This window comes from Leishmania mexicana, chromosome 19 (genome assembly GCF_000234665.1).
Source record: "Leishmania mexicana MHOM/GT/2001/U1103 complete genome, chromosome 19".
Lineage (NCBI taxonomy): Eukaryota > Euglenozoa > Kinetoplastea > Trypanosomatida > Trypanosomatidae > Leishmania > Leishmania mexicana.
In genome coordinates this window covers 484271-498257 of record NC_018323.1, presented here as the reverse complement: position 1 = coordinate 498257, position 13987 = coordinate 484271, and the positions used below count along the sequence as shown (strand labels likewise).

Here is a 13987-nt window from a genome sequence, read left to right as displayed (position 1 = left end):
GCTACCACACGGCCACGAGTGGAAACGAGACAACCACATCCACACGGTCCACCCAGACAGACAACGCCGGGGCGACACCCACCCGCAGCTCCGGCGAACGAGGCACGAGGGCAGTAACAGCGAGAAACGAAAAAGGCAAAATGGACGGCAGCCAACCAAGCACCGGCCGTCGGTGAGGAGGGTCAGGGGGAGGGGGAGGGGGAGGGGGGAGCGAAGATACGAAAGCAGGCAAGAAGAAAACACCAGCGCGTTGCTTCTCGTGGCGTCCACATCTGCTCCAAGTAGCCGTACCTACGTGTACGTGTGCCCCTCCTGCGAACCCCTCTGGCCACCTCTCTTGCTCGGCCTGGAGTGTGTATGTGTGTGTGTGGGTGTGTGTGGGTGGGTGGAGGGGGGGGGGTGATCTACTCAGGCCCCCTTCTCCTTCTCATACCCGTCCGGCGTATCCAGATCATCACGGATGTAGTTCTCCACCCCGACCACGCCTATCTGGTTCATTTTCTGTCGCAACCACTGCTCCTTCAAGTCGATTCGGTGCTGCTTCGTTGGCACAAACTCCGTCTCCGGAATGCCGAAGCTCTTCACATCGGTCTTCTTCATGAGCCCACGGTCCATGCGGCACTCGAGGTACTCGCGAACCGGATCGCGGCACATGGGCGTCATGTAGTTGTTCTCCTTCAAGCAAATGTAGTACTTCTCAATCTCGCTCTTGCACTCACGGTAGTGATCGAGTGGGAAGGCGCCGAGGTCTGGCGGCTTCGCCGTCACTCGCATGCTGTTGGCCGTCACACCGTTCGCCATGGCGCGTGTGCTACTTGTGTGGTGTCGGCGGATGTGAATACAAAAAGGAGAGCGCCCCCGAGCACGCGAACGGGCACACGAGCGTGATATGGCCGACAAGAAAGCGAGAGAGCGAGTGTGCTGCGCAGCTTCAATGTCCGGGATGATTCGTGGGCAGATGTTTGAGCCCACACAGTGGTGAGGAAGATAGAAACGACGGGCGAAGAGAGAAGGTGCGAAGTTCGAGGGGGAAAAAGCGGGGTGGGTGGGAGGGGAGACGTGCCGGTGCGCAGGTGACCGTTGTTGTTGCTGATGTGTGCCGCTCATTCGACATCAACGTGCACGCATGAGCGAGTCGGTTTCCGCGGCTAGTAGCGGGGAGCCGCATCATTGACCTTTTGTGTTCTTCCCAGTCGCCCTCGGACTCGCTGAGCTCAACGAGAAGAGAGTGCGAGAGGGGGAGGGGGTGTCAACGAAAAAGGGACGCCGACGCGGTGCTCCATATGCAGCTGACCACTCCCATGCGCCGCGTGAGCAGGCATGCCGCTTTTCTGGCGGAGAGAGATCGAGGCGTGCGTGTGGGACCTGCACACCGACAGCACGGCCCTCTCGCACATCTCTGCGCAGCGCGGTCTGAGCTACCTCCCCTCCCCCTCCCCGTCCTTCTTGTGCTCTACGATTTTTCCCGCCCTTCTTCGGTGGCTGCGCTTGTGTGCGCGTGGCCGCAGCAAGAGGGGTGGGTAGGGAGGGCCCCCAGGCCCAATACACACACACACACACACATGTACGTGAAGAGAAGAGCAGCAGACGGAAGGGCAAAGGGGCGACTGAGAGGTGCGCCGCCCGCTGGATGCGCCGAGGCAGAGAGAGAGAGGAAGGGAGAGGGGTAGACACGTACACACATCCTCGTCCCCCTCTCTCTCACGCGCGCACGCGGATGTCGGGAGGTTTCTCTGCATGTATATATCTGCATGTGCGCCTCTCTTTCCTGCAACGCTGTCAATCAGCGTCGCTCAGGTCAACGTCTTCCAGAGCAAAGAAGCCTGTTGTGGCGGTACTCGCGCCTGCCACCTCGGCGTGGTGCAGGACTGGAACGGCCGGAACACCACGAACGATCGCCTCGAGCGAGCTGAGGCTCGTCAGAGTGTCAACGTGCGGTGCCATGGCGGCGCTATCCTCGTCTGGGAGCGGCGACGATGGTGGTGCAGTGTTCATCGCACCGTTGCCGCCTGTTTCCCTCGTTATTGGCGCCGCTCTGGCAGAGGCACTCACGGCACTCAGCACCGATATCGACGCATCAACAGCCGAGAAGAAAGACGTTGATGTGCACAGCATAGATGGCCTCTGCGACGGCGATGTCTGCTGCTGGTGCTGGCTGTATTGAGAGGGACCGGCCGGCGCATGAGCCGGTGCAGAGACAGTGGATGGGGCAGCAGGCAGGACGGAGGGTTCATCGTCCTGCTTTCCGCGGCCCCACAACTCGCGGATCCACCGCTCTTGCTGCTGCTGCTGCTGCTGGCGTGTGACGAAGACTCCATCGCGACCACTGCGACGAGTACCATGACGCGGCCAGCGTACTGCTCCCTTCGCGTTCACCTTCCAGGACGGCTCCCGGGCTGCATGGGCAGTACCGCCGCCTTTCACATCGTCGTCGTCCCCGTCCCCATCCTCCGGCTCTGACAAAGAAGAAGGACTACTGGACGACGCCGCTGCCGATGAGACAAGCGAAGACGCAGCGGACGCAAATCGCGAGCACGGGGTCGGAAGCGAAAAGGTTGCGCTCTGCGGGATCTTCTGCGAGGCGAGCTGCGACGCAGCGGCACTGTCCAACTCACTGGACGCCTCGCCAAGCGCGGTCATCTGAAAAGCGCCGTCGCTCGCGCGGGTTTCGTGCCGGTGGCGCCTGTACGCGTGCACTGGCTCTTTCGCGAGCCGTGCAGAGGTGGTGGCCCGGCGACGGACACCGGCGAGGCCTTGCTGCACCATGGGAGCTCCCTCATCGTCATCTTCCGCGCTTCCACTGCCGACTTCGGCATCGCGGTGCCGCCGCCGCCGATGTCGCACAGGCTGCTCTGATCGTTCCCGCCCTTGACCGCCGCCGCCGCTCAGCGCAAAAAGAACATCGACAGGGATGTCCCAGTCAGCTGCCGGGCCGCGCGGGAAGCCACCCCCAACTCGATCATCCATCAGCGGGTCCGCCGCGATGGCCGCCGCTGTCACGGTGGACATTTCCCTCGCGAGTGCGTTGCCACCACGGACCCGGGCATCCTCCCCGACAAGACCACCAAACACCCCGGCTGCTAGCTCTGCTGCTCCGGACGAGCGGAGGCTGTTCGTCGGACGCGCGGTCATCTGAGGCGGAATTGGCAGTTCCCGAGGCCCCGCAGCGAGCCCGCGCCCAAACGCGTCCTCTGGCACAATTTCACGGTCAGCGCCGTGCCCCGATTCTCCGGTGAGCACCATCGTTTTGTCTGCAGTGGCGGTGGCCGAGCCGTTCGTGCCGCTGCCGCCACCGTGGCCCCACCTTTCGTTGGCGCCCCACGCTGCCGCTATCCCCCTCCTGACGCCCGTTGTCGGTAGTGCAGGCATCGCAAGCGGGTCGTAGAACCCGTCGATGGAAATCGAGTTGACGCTGGCCGTGCTCGCACGCACATAGGACGGGGACACGGATGACTGTCCGGGCGGGACGCCTTTTGGGCACTGCGCCTCAGCGTTGACGGCGGCACTCCCATTCCCGGCATCGCGCAGCCGCGGTGGTGGTGGTGGGAGGCGAGAGACGGGTGGTTGGTGCGGCTCTGGGGACGCTCCCACACAACCGCTGCCGCACTGCCTCACGGCGGTTGGAGTGTGGGCTTCCTCGCCGTCAGCTGAATGGGCTCGCAGGTGGTTGTCTTCCCCGTCCTCTACGGGCCACTGCCGCCGTTGGGGGTGCTGCAGCGGCGGCGCGCGACCCAGGCGTGTCGGATCGAGGCTCACCGGCGCACCACCGAGCTCTCGGCGCAGGGATGTCGGGGAGCGATTCGCCACGGGAGCGTCTGCATGATCAGCCGGTGCCTGTGCGTGGATCGAGGCGGCTTCGTGGACAGGGGTCTCGTCGTTCCCCTCCAGCGCTGCCCACCAGCGGGTAGGCGCACTCGCGGCAGCGCCGTTGCACTGCGATCCGCTGCGGGTTGGGCTAACCCCGCGTTGACGACCACCAGACTCTCCGTCGCCACGGTCTAGCATGTGCCCCTCCAAAACGTCATTGGCCGCTGCGCGACCCGCTACTGCAGCCGTCGTCGACGATGCGTTCGTCTTCTGCGTCGCCACACCGGCTACGTTGGACGCGTCGAGCGCGCGCCATCGCTGCCGCTCTTCTTGAGCAGCTGCTTCCTCCTCCGCGTGTTGCCGAAGCAGCGCGTCTGTTGTGAAGTTATAGCTCGAGAGAACAGTCTGCATCTCGTGAAGGACGGTGTAGGGCTGGGCGAGGTAGAGGTGCTCCTGCAGCCGCACCGGTACCTGCGTGAGCGCCGGCTCGGGAACGAGGAACGTCCACCGTCGTTGTTGCGCCGCTGCTGCTGGTGTCGTCTCAGCGTCGTCCGCTCGGCCGCTGACGCGTGGTGACAAGCAGGGAGAGAAGGGAGACAGAGGGTACGCAAGCCCCAGACGCGCACAGGCGCCTTCGCTCGCATACGTAAGCTCACCATGCACGGCGACGACGTTGAAGGCGGACTCCATGTAGTGCACCTTCATCTGCAGCTCGATACCCTCGTCACTGCTGCCGTCCGCCTCGGCGACGGCGGCGGCAGCATCGCCTGCCTTCCCCTGGTCTTTGTTTTGTGCGCTTTCCCTGTGCGTCGCGTCGGCACCTCCACCGGCGGTGCCGCGTGGACGCCTCTGTGGCAGTGCCTGGTTGCTGACTCTACGTGGTTTCCGTGCCGCTTTGCTCTGCACGGCAGATGCGTGGGTTCCTTCATCGCTGCTGGTGCCCGATATGTCTTCGATGGGCCCGTCGGCATCTCCCGCAGCATCATTGCACGCCGGGTTCACCAGGAGGCGGTCGGGACCACTCCCGTGCTCGGCGCGCGACAGGGACGACCCCGCTGGCGGTGCTGCAGCTTCACAGAAGCAGAAGCCGCTGCGCAGCTGATGCAGCAGCCGCAACCCACACGGCTTCCACGCCTGAAAGCGTTGCCACAAGTACTCGACCACGGCCACCGCTGTCGCGTTGGAGGAGCGCTGCCTCAGCACGCGCTTCCCTTCCTTCCCAAACGCGAGCAGGGATGGCGGCACACCGGCGGCAGTCGCTGCTGCAGTGAGTGGGCTCCAGGTGTCGTGCCGGCCTTGGCCCACGCCACTCACAGCCGACCAAGGAGCCCCACCACCCACAAGTCCGCTGGCCGCGTATGATGCCGCGCTCGGCGTGCGCGGCGCCATCGATGAAGGGCAGAAACTGCGCGGCTTTCCGAAGAACGCCTGCGATGCTGCCGCAGTCGCCGCCACCTGCGCCTGGGCCTTGTCCGCTGCCGCCCCTCGCGCGGTGACGAACATGTGTGCATTGCTGAATGTCGGTGACGCCCAGGAGAACTGCTGCCGCTGCTGCTGCTGCAACTGGGCAAGGCGTTCGCGGGCGGCTTCGTGCTGCCTCACCCACTGCGGCACTTCGTCGTTGAGGTCCCTGCGGAGGTCGACAACACCGCCACTGTTGTGCCCCGAGTCTTCCACGCCGCTGCTCGTGTCGTCCCGGTCTGATGTGGAGGCGTCGGTGGCCCTGCTGTGCGTTGTGCCCCTCTCTGAGCTGCCACTAGTAGTGGTACGACCTACACGATGGTGTCGGCGGCGCCTGCGGCGGTGGCGGTCACCGGAGCGTTTTGGCCCGCCTGCGTGCGATGTTGACGCCACCGCCCCGGCCGTTCCCATGAGCACCCGCTCCAGCAGCGCCCAGTTCGTTTTTGGCTCTACGGCCACCGCTTGCGGTCGCTCTGGTTCGCCGCGGTCGCGTCCCCCACGGTGGTGGCTGAGGCGCACGAGTTCCTCGGCGTCACCGTCGATGAGCCTGGAAAGCACTGTCGGCCGTGCGACCGCTGGTGGCGCCAGCGGGTGTCGCGTGTTAGGCTTCGTGGTATCGCCGTCGCTGCAGCTGCTAATGCTGGAGATATCTGACGCATCCAGAGCCGAAGCACCGGTGCGATAGTCTGCATGCCGAGTCTGCGGGCATTTGGCCTCGTGGTTCCGCGCTGCCTGCAGCTGCTGCCTCTGTGAGCTGTCATCGGCGCTCTGCGACGCAGCTGGGCAGCCGCGCAAGTGCGCTGGCAGAAGATGGCGCAGGCGGCGGTCCGGCTTCGCCCGCTCAGGCGGTGGCGGAGAGGACGGTGGAGGCGAAAGGTGAGAGACTGGCGAGGTGTGCGTGTGTATGCGCTCGCTTCCGCTCGGCGAAGGTGGCACCACCGCAGCTGCAGGAGGTGGAGGAGCTGCCGCAACAGTGTGTGCTTTGCCAGGCTCTCGCGCCGAGCCGACCGCGGGGGGAGAAGTAGTCGGGCACGATGAAGACATGCGCGCTGCAGCTGCAGCAACCACGGTTCGAGGAAAGAGCATCTGATACGTCACCTCCCGCGCAGAGGAGGCGACATCCAGCACCTGCGCGTCTCTGGTAGTGGGGCTAGGTTTGCTGGCGAAGTTCGTTCCCTCTGCCGACTCCTGCGGTTTCGCCCGCCGCTGCTCCTGTCTTCGCTGCCGTGCTGCAACGTCGACGAGAACGTCGAACATGGTTCGGCGACCAGCACCACGCAGGGCAGACGGGACACGGACGGCGTGGTTCATCGTGACCACCGCCTCATTCACCGTGCCAACCAACGCGGACAACGTTGCACCCGGTGTCGTGGAGGCGAAGGTGCTGGCAGGGAAGCTGTCAACGCCGCCTTTGCGCGCGACATCTAGGGAGGACGTCAGAGACGCAGAGGACACTTGCTTGGTTGGTGGCTGCTGCTGCTGCTGGTTCCCCGAGATGAACCGGAGAGACTGGTGGGCAAGACCGTCGCCGCTTCGAGCGGTGGGGGTGTCTGTTGGCTCATGCTGTGGCAGACCGGATCGATGGTCGTAAAAGACTTCCGCCGCTCGGTCACTGCTGTCGCTGCTGTCGGAGTGGCCACCACCTCTCAACTCACTCCTCGGAAGGTTTACACCGCGCAGGTGGTCAGAGAACCAGAAGGACCGCCCATCGTTCATATGAAAGTCGGGCGTGTGTGTGTGTGCGTGTGCTTGGGGAAGAGTGGTGGAGCTACAAAGATAACCGTTCGTGACGGGGGTCGCTGCAGGCGCCCACTCGCGTTTCTCTCTTTCTGTGTGTGTAGGTCTGCTTGGCTCTCAGTTTCTGAGCTGCAGATGCGCGCTCATGCAGGTGTACGAGTCGAAGCCGCAGCACGGCAGCGCGTCACCAACACAGGCAACGTAGCAGAAGGCGCGCACGGGTGCACGTACACGAAGGGTGAAGCGAAAAAGCAGACGCAGAAGGGGTGTGATGGTCGTGGAGGAGGAAGAGGACCCGAAGGGAGTGATGCGCAGGCGAAGGGTTTGCTGTCAGGAATCCATGTCCCCAGGTGTGCCCATCGCCTTCAGAGAAACAGACACCCTCACCCACTCACCCACCCACATACACACCGTCTAACCCGTGCACAGGCGCAAGTGGGTCGAGTGGATGATACTGACGTGCGAGCGTTTGCGCAGATGCCTCTGCACCCTCGCTGCCTTTTATACGATGTCGGACATGTCTCGGCTTCCGTAAGGGGTGGTGGTGTGGCTGAGAAAAGGAGGTCAGAGCTTCGCTCTATACCCCCGCCAACGATGATGGAGCACACCTGGGCGGGCGGGGGGGGGGGGAGGGGCCACTCATGTCCACTCTGGTCGAGCCTTCGACTTGCGCGCACCGGGAAGCGCACAGCAGGTTTATGCGTCTCCGTTTTCGCGTGTGTGCGCGCACGTGCAGGTGAACATGTGTCCTGTGCGCACAGTAGCATCTTGTGTCACAGAAGGGGGGGGGGGCTGCGTGCCGACAGCGCCTAGGAGAAGGAGCACGCGACCAGATGCACCACGCGAGTAAAGCCGGGAGAACACCGCGGGGAGCTTCGGGGACAGAGATTAAAATCACCACTGCCCGCGCCGTTCGTGAGCGCAGCACGTGCCCCGCCCTACACGCCCCGCCCCGGCGCACACATGAGTGGCTGCTCCATCCACGTCACTTCTCTGCTCCACCTCCGACGCTCCCACCCACACGCAGACACCATCAGGCAGACGTCTCTCTATAAAAAAACAAAAAAACGGAGCTCCCCCCCTTTCCAACAAGCATCAAGGGTAGCAATGGCGGGAGGGAGGAGGGGAGAGCAGTCCCTGCGCACCCCAGACCGACCCTGACGTGCCCATGTACGCGCAAGCCCTCTGCTGGTCGTCCCTCACGTCATCACTGCCCCCTTCAGCTGAGCGTTTCTTGAAAAAAAAAAAGTATGGCCACACGTGTGGCACCCACCATGCAAACTCCATCCAGGGATATGCTTACTCAACAACCTCTTGCTTGCCCGCTGCTGCACTGTGCGACCCGTCTGGCGTGGAGGAGCACGGCGCGAGGGGAGGCGGTGTTGGTGACGCGGCGGACAGGTCGTGTGAGCTTGGATGATGATGCTTCCAGAAGGAGAGGCGCTGCTCTGCCACCTGCCGCTCTGCCTCCGCGAGTTCCCGCACCGCCGCCTCGCGTGCGAGCTGCGTGACATACTGCTGAGCGCGGTAGGCCTGCGGCTGCGCGTGGTCGAGGCGGTCGCAGTACGGAGAGACATAGAGGTCGCTCGCCGCTCTGCCGCCCATGAAGGCAGTTTTCATGATTCTCTCACGGGCACCTCCGTTGACACCACCCGCGCCGGCGATGCTGGTCCCGCTCACCGGCACTGCCCACATCGGAGACGCGCCGCAGGCACCGGTGCGACTGTTTTGATGCGCCGCGGCTGTGTGCGCCTTTTCCGATACATGCACACTTCTCGGCTTGCCTTGGGTTTCATTCGCCTGCATGGGAGAGGGCGGCGGCGACGCTGTCTCCGGTGGCGGTGGCGGTGGGGTTGCCGCCCCACCGGGCATCCTGTTTGCCGCCTCCGGCGCCGCAACTGCGCTGGCGCTAGCCCCGACGCCATTGCCACCGCGCTGGCTCGTCAGGTGGTGGAACATGACTGAGTCTAGTGCGTATGCCGACACGTACGGCGCTGATGGTGCCGCAGCAGGCGGCTGCTGCGGTAGGAGTGCGGAGGGGGAGGACAGAGATGCGTAGTAGGCTGGAGGGTCGGATGTACCGGATGCCGGTGCGAGTCCAGGCAGGGCGAAGGCGCGCGGCACAACCCCACTGCCGACCCTGCCACTCTTGTCCACCACTGATGGCGCTGCTGGCAGGGCGAAGCCGCAGTGTGGACACCAGCCCGGTGCTGTTGTCTTGTGCGCGCGCTTCTCTTTTTCGGGGCTGCCTTTCCTCTTGTGAGGACGCTTGGTTGCCACTGCTGCCCCGGCCGGCTGCTCTGCATTGTTCGCCTTCGACGGTGACGGCTGCTGCGACGAAGAGGGCGCATCCTTCGCGCTGGGGACAGCGTTGCTGTTGCCTGCGGTTACACCCGCAGCATTGTCCCCCGCTGCAGTGACGCTTGTCGCGTACCAGTCCTCCCACGCTTTCAGCTTCTTGAGAGCGATGCCGAGTTGCTCTTGGAGAGGGCCTGACGACGGCTGCGACGGTCGAGCAGGAGAAGTCTTCTCTGATGCTGGTGCTGCTGCTCGCTGTTGCTGCTGCGGTGGTGGCGCTTGATGAGCCTGTTGACGACACGTAGAAAGCTCAGCGACGACCAGCTGATGCGAGGTTCGAGCGTGGCTGAGCTGTGTCTGCACGGCAAACAGCTCTTCAGTCAAAAGTCGCATGGCCTGCCGGCTCTGCTGACACTCCCTCCTCTCCGCCGGCGCCGCCACCGCTGCACCAATGCTTTCACGGTGACGCGGTGGCGTCTCTCCCCTCACCGGGGAACTCTGACGGCGAGCGCCGCCGCTGCCGTTTCGGTCGTGGAGTTCGAGCAACACGCGGTGTAAGAGGGCTTCTCGCTGCGCAAGGGCGTCCCGCAGGGACAACACTTCCGTTTCTAGTTGCGCGACTGTGGCTGACCCTGCAGCTGAGGAGCTCGCTGCTGGGGGTGCTGAGGTCCCCGTGGGTGTAGCGGTGGCACTCACGGAGGGAGGCAGAGCCGTAACACAGGCAAGTGGGTTGGCAACGGCGAGTGCGCTGTGTGAAGCAGGTGGCGGGGTCGCTGACGGAGCGACCGGCACTGCAGCGGGGGAGGGCGTCGTTTCCGTTGCCGGACCTGAAGCGGGCATTGCCGGCTGCGTCAAGGATGTCACGGGGTGCCCATCGCTGCTCATCGCTACTACAATGGGTGATGCAGCGGTGCTGGCTGTCCCTGCAGGAGCGCTGACGACCTGCGTACTAGTCGTGACAGGTAGTTCTGGAATCACTGGCGTGGGTGCGGCCACCGCCGAGGAGGTGGTCATGGTCCGGAATGGGTAGCGGGAAAGATCGGACGCGCTCGCAAGAGTGCCAGTCGCGGCCGCTGCTGCGCGTGGCCAGAGCAGGTTCGGGTCAGTCGACGCCCACACTGTCGCCGCCGCTGGAGACGTAGAGGAGGGGTGGGGGAGCGAGGAGGTGGGGGGCTGCGTGTCCGCGGCGACGGGGGTGACGAGTGTACCACCAGTGGCGGCACCTTGCAGAGGGATGCCGTTGGTGTTGCCTCCGCGCAGGGAGGCGGGGGCCGGCGAGAGGTTCACTGAGGTGGTGGCGGTAGCTGGTGCAGGAGAGGACGAGGGCACTGATCCAGACCGCGCGCTCGTCCGAGTGGGCTTGCCGAGGCTTGCCATGCGACGTGATCGCACAGGGTCCGCATGAGGAGGGCCGTGTGCCGAGGTCCGTGAGTGCGTCGCGCTCACACGTTGCCCAAACGCAAGGCGAGGACGACCGTCTACTTCCGTGGCCACAGTGGAGGATGCGCTCGTCGACTGTGGTGGCTGGGACAGCACGACGACCGATGACGGACCGAAATGGACCCGCTTTGACGATGACGAGCGTTGCGTCAGCGGCGAAGCAGTTGCGGAGGCGTAACGCAGTTTCGCGTTCTGCTCCACGCCAGTGCGCAGGAGGCGTACCTCCTGCTCCAGGACGCGCACCTGCGCCTCAAGGTTAGCGATATAGGAGGCTTTCCGCGGCGCCGTCCCCAGCGTGCCTGCAGACACCTGCGGCACGACAGCATCGCTGCCACCGGCACTGCTGCTTAGGAGAGGCACGATCTGACGTCGATCCGCGAGCTGTTGGGGGCCCAGAGAGGGCCCAGCCTGGGGAGAGCACGGCTGCATCGGAGAGGATGTCAGCGGGGCTGTAGATGTCATGGGGTTCCCAGATGTACCAGCAGAGAGGCGTGCAAGAGGGAGTGTGCAAGACGACGACGAAGGAAAGTTAAAGGGGTGTGAGGTGGTGTAGCTCATGGGTGCTGCTGGCGATGGTGAGGTGAGGTCGCTTGGCCGCACACGGGCAGAGGGCTGTGCACGGCGCCGGGCCCTGTTTCTCGCCCTTCCACTCCGTCTTTTCTTTTTTTTGGGCGTTCGTCGGCCTTCGTCGGGATACCTGGAGAGTGAGCAGCGGAGAAAGTCGGCGGTGTTGAGAGGAGAAGGTGACGGACACGTGCCCCCGTCCCCCGCCCCCCAGTGACTCAATGTATGTGTATGGGTATATAATGGTAGAGAGGTGTATCCGTATCTATGTGTGTGTGTATGTGCGTGGAGTGTGAGCCGATTCTATTCCCGAGACGCAGCGTGATGCGCTGTGTACGTGCTGCAGCGGGTTTGTGCAGCGGGAGGAGGACTGCAGCAGAGGAAGGGAGGTGGTGGTGGGGGTGAGGTGGGAAGAAGAAAAAGGTGTGGAGGAGGAGAGGAAATGATATAGCGTGAGCTGGCGAGGGTCGCGACGTGACGCCTCCCCTCCCCCTACTCCTTCCTCACTCATCAGCTGCCTTTCGCCTGTCGATGACACGCTTGCGCTCAGATACCTGCCAAAAAAAGGGCGTGCCCTCACTTTCAAATTCCCACGCCTCGCTTGCTTCCCTATCGCGCACAGCTGCATAAGACGTGTTGCTGTCTGAGCCGCCTCGCATGACCCGGTGGAGCGATGGATGCACGCATGCGTGCACGGATGTGTCCTACCCCCCAGGAGTGCCATGGGGTGGGGTGGGGAAGAGGTGGTGCGAGGGCCGTCCGAGACAGTCGACCGGAGGGCACAAACGGGGTCACCGAAGAGAGCGAGCGAGCGACAGGGGGGAAGCAAGGAGGGTGAAGGCAAGGGTGCGAGAGCGAGCGAAAAAGGATGTGTGCCGTATGCGGTGACGTTGCCATCAACTTTGCACCGCGGGAGGGGGGGCCGTCATGCATGAGGAAGGAGAAGTCGTGGAGAGAGGCGCAACATCCAATGGTGGGGATGGGGTGAGGGGGAGCAACGACCTGCTCGCCCCCTCCTCTTCTCTCGCTCTCACGTCTTCTAGCACCCTCTCTTTCCCTGTCCGTCTCTCCGCACACCATCGTCGCTGCCTCTCCTTGATTTTGCTACAGAGAAGAGCGAGCCGGCACGCCGCGCCAGCGACCGGGATGGCCGCATGCGTTCTCTGGTTGCATTTTGCTTGGCCCTTCGAGTGCATTCTGTCCTACGAGAAGCCGATATAAAGCGATGCGGAAGACATAGAAAAAGTGGAGGATGCACACGTGCGCGTGCACAGGCTCGCTCGATCACGTTAGACGAGAGCAGAGACATGCACGATGAGGACTTGTGCCCCCCTCCCCACTTCTACTCTTCGAATTGTGGGGGTCGCGGAAAAACAAACATGGACGTAATCACCGAGACCACCGCGCACACACACACGCACACACACCCACACACACACACACACACACACGCACACGCACACACACACACACACGAGACAAGCGTACAGAGAAGGAAAGAAACATGAAGATGACGAGGGGGGGGGAGGAGGACGTACAGGTGGGGGAGGGGAGAGGGGAGAAGATAAAATTGAAAAGTGTGTGTGGTGTGTGCGTGTGGGTGTGCGCGCAGTGGTTGTGAGCGATACACGCGTGTTGACAGGTCCCCATTTTCGGAATATGGTTCGCTTCCGCTTTCCGCTGTCGGTTTCCTGGAATCGGCGAAGATAACAGATATATAAAAATGTAAAAAAAGGTAAGACACACACACACACACACAAGGGGTGCCCGCACCACTGCCAGTTCCTCGCTTGCGTGCTGTCGCGGTTGGTTTTCCCGCTGTGGCCCTCGTTACACTGTCGGGCGGTTTCCTGCTGCCTCCGCCACGTTCATGGGTGAAGGAGTGCCGTCCCCCCCTCCCTCACGGTTGTGGACGCGTCTCGGGGTGGGACGTTCTCTGGGTCGCTCCCGCTCCTCTCTGTGCATCGCGACGCGCCTGTGCCTTGCCGCAGCGGCGTTTTGCTGCACCGTCACCTCTGCTGCTGGAGCGCCGCGAGGCAGCACAGACGCGCGCACATGACACACGATGGAAGGGGAGCAAAAGGGTGCAAGCGAAGGGGGATGGGGGGCAAAAGAACGAAGAGGGCAGGCACCGCGCAGGTTGCACGGGTAACGTGTGCGCTCGCGCATGCATGCGCTTCCTCCCGTCACGAGATGCGACCGGCAGCGGCAGCGACACATAACAAGGGCAATGACCGCCACGACAGTCGCGAGCGAGCGTGTCACCACGCATACCCATGCACTTCCGCACAGTTGCCCACCGTCGCGCATAGAGCTGAGGTGGGGTGAGTGCATTTTACATTAGGGGGCTGCGGTCATGAAGGCACATGCGCCCTGCAAGTGGAGTGGTGAGCTGAACTCCTGTGGGAGGGAAAGGTCACAAGGCGACACAGACGCGTATGCGCGCGTGAGGTACGTGGTCGTGTGTGCATGCTGCAGCTACTTTTCATACACGCCTCACACCACACTCTCAGGCCATCCTCTCCGACCCACCTGCTGTCCCACGGTGCGTCTATCGGCGTGGACATGTGCACGACTATGTATATCTTGCTGCTCATTCCACGTCCCTCGGTCTCACACGAGAAGCGCATCATCGGTTGCCGTGTGCGTGACCTTCTTGGGGCCCCTTCTCCTATTCCTA

At 63.4% G+C, this 13987-nt stretch overlaps 3 protein-coding genes across 3 annotated transcripts; all 3 read right to left on the bottom strand.

The window, feature by feature from the left end:
* Positions 1 to 408: 408 nt before the first annotated feature.
* On the bottom strand, positions 409 to 801 carry LMXM_19_1190 (conserved hypothetical protein; the record flags this gene model as incomplete). The annotated part of the gene is made up of 1 exon (XM_003874246.1): positions 409 to 801. One exon carries the CDS (start codon positions 799 to 801, stop codon positions 409 to 411), a length of 393 nt encoding a protein of 130 aa, XP_003874295.1.
* Positions 802 to 1779: 978 nt separating this feature from the next.
* Positions 1780 to 6984, bottom strand: LMXM_19_1180 (conserved hypothetical protein; the record flags this gene model as incomplete). Its single annotated transcript, XM_003874245.1, has 1 exon — positions 1780 to 6984. One exon carries the CDS (start codon positions 6982 to 6984, stop codon positions 1780 to 1782), a length of 5205 nt encoding a protein of 1734 aa, XP_003874294.1.
* A 1320-nt stretch (positions 6985 to 8304) lies between these two features.
* LMXM_19_1170 (hypothetical protein, unknown function) lies at positions 8305 to 11301 on the bottom strand (the record flags this gene model as incomplete). Its single annotated transcript, XM_003874244.1, has 1 exon — positions 8305 to 11301. One exon carries the CDS (start codon positions 11299 to 11301, stop codon positions 8305 to 8307), a length of 2997 nt encoding a protein of 998 aa, XP_003874293.1.
* Between the last annotated feature and the right edge of the window lie 2686 nt (positions 11302 to 13987).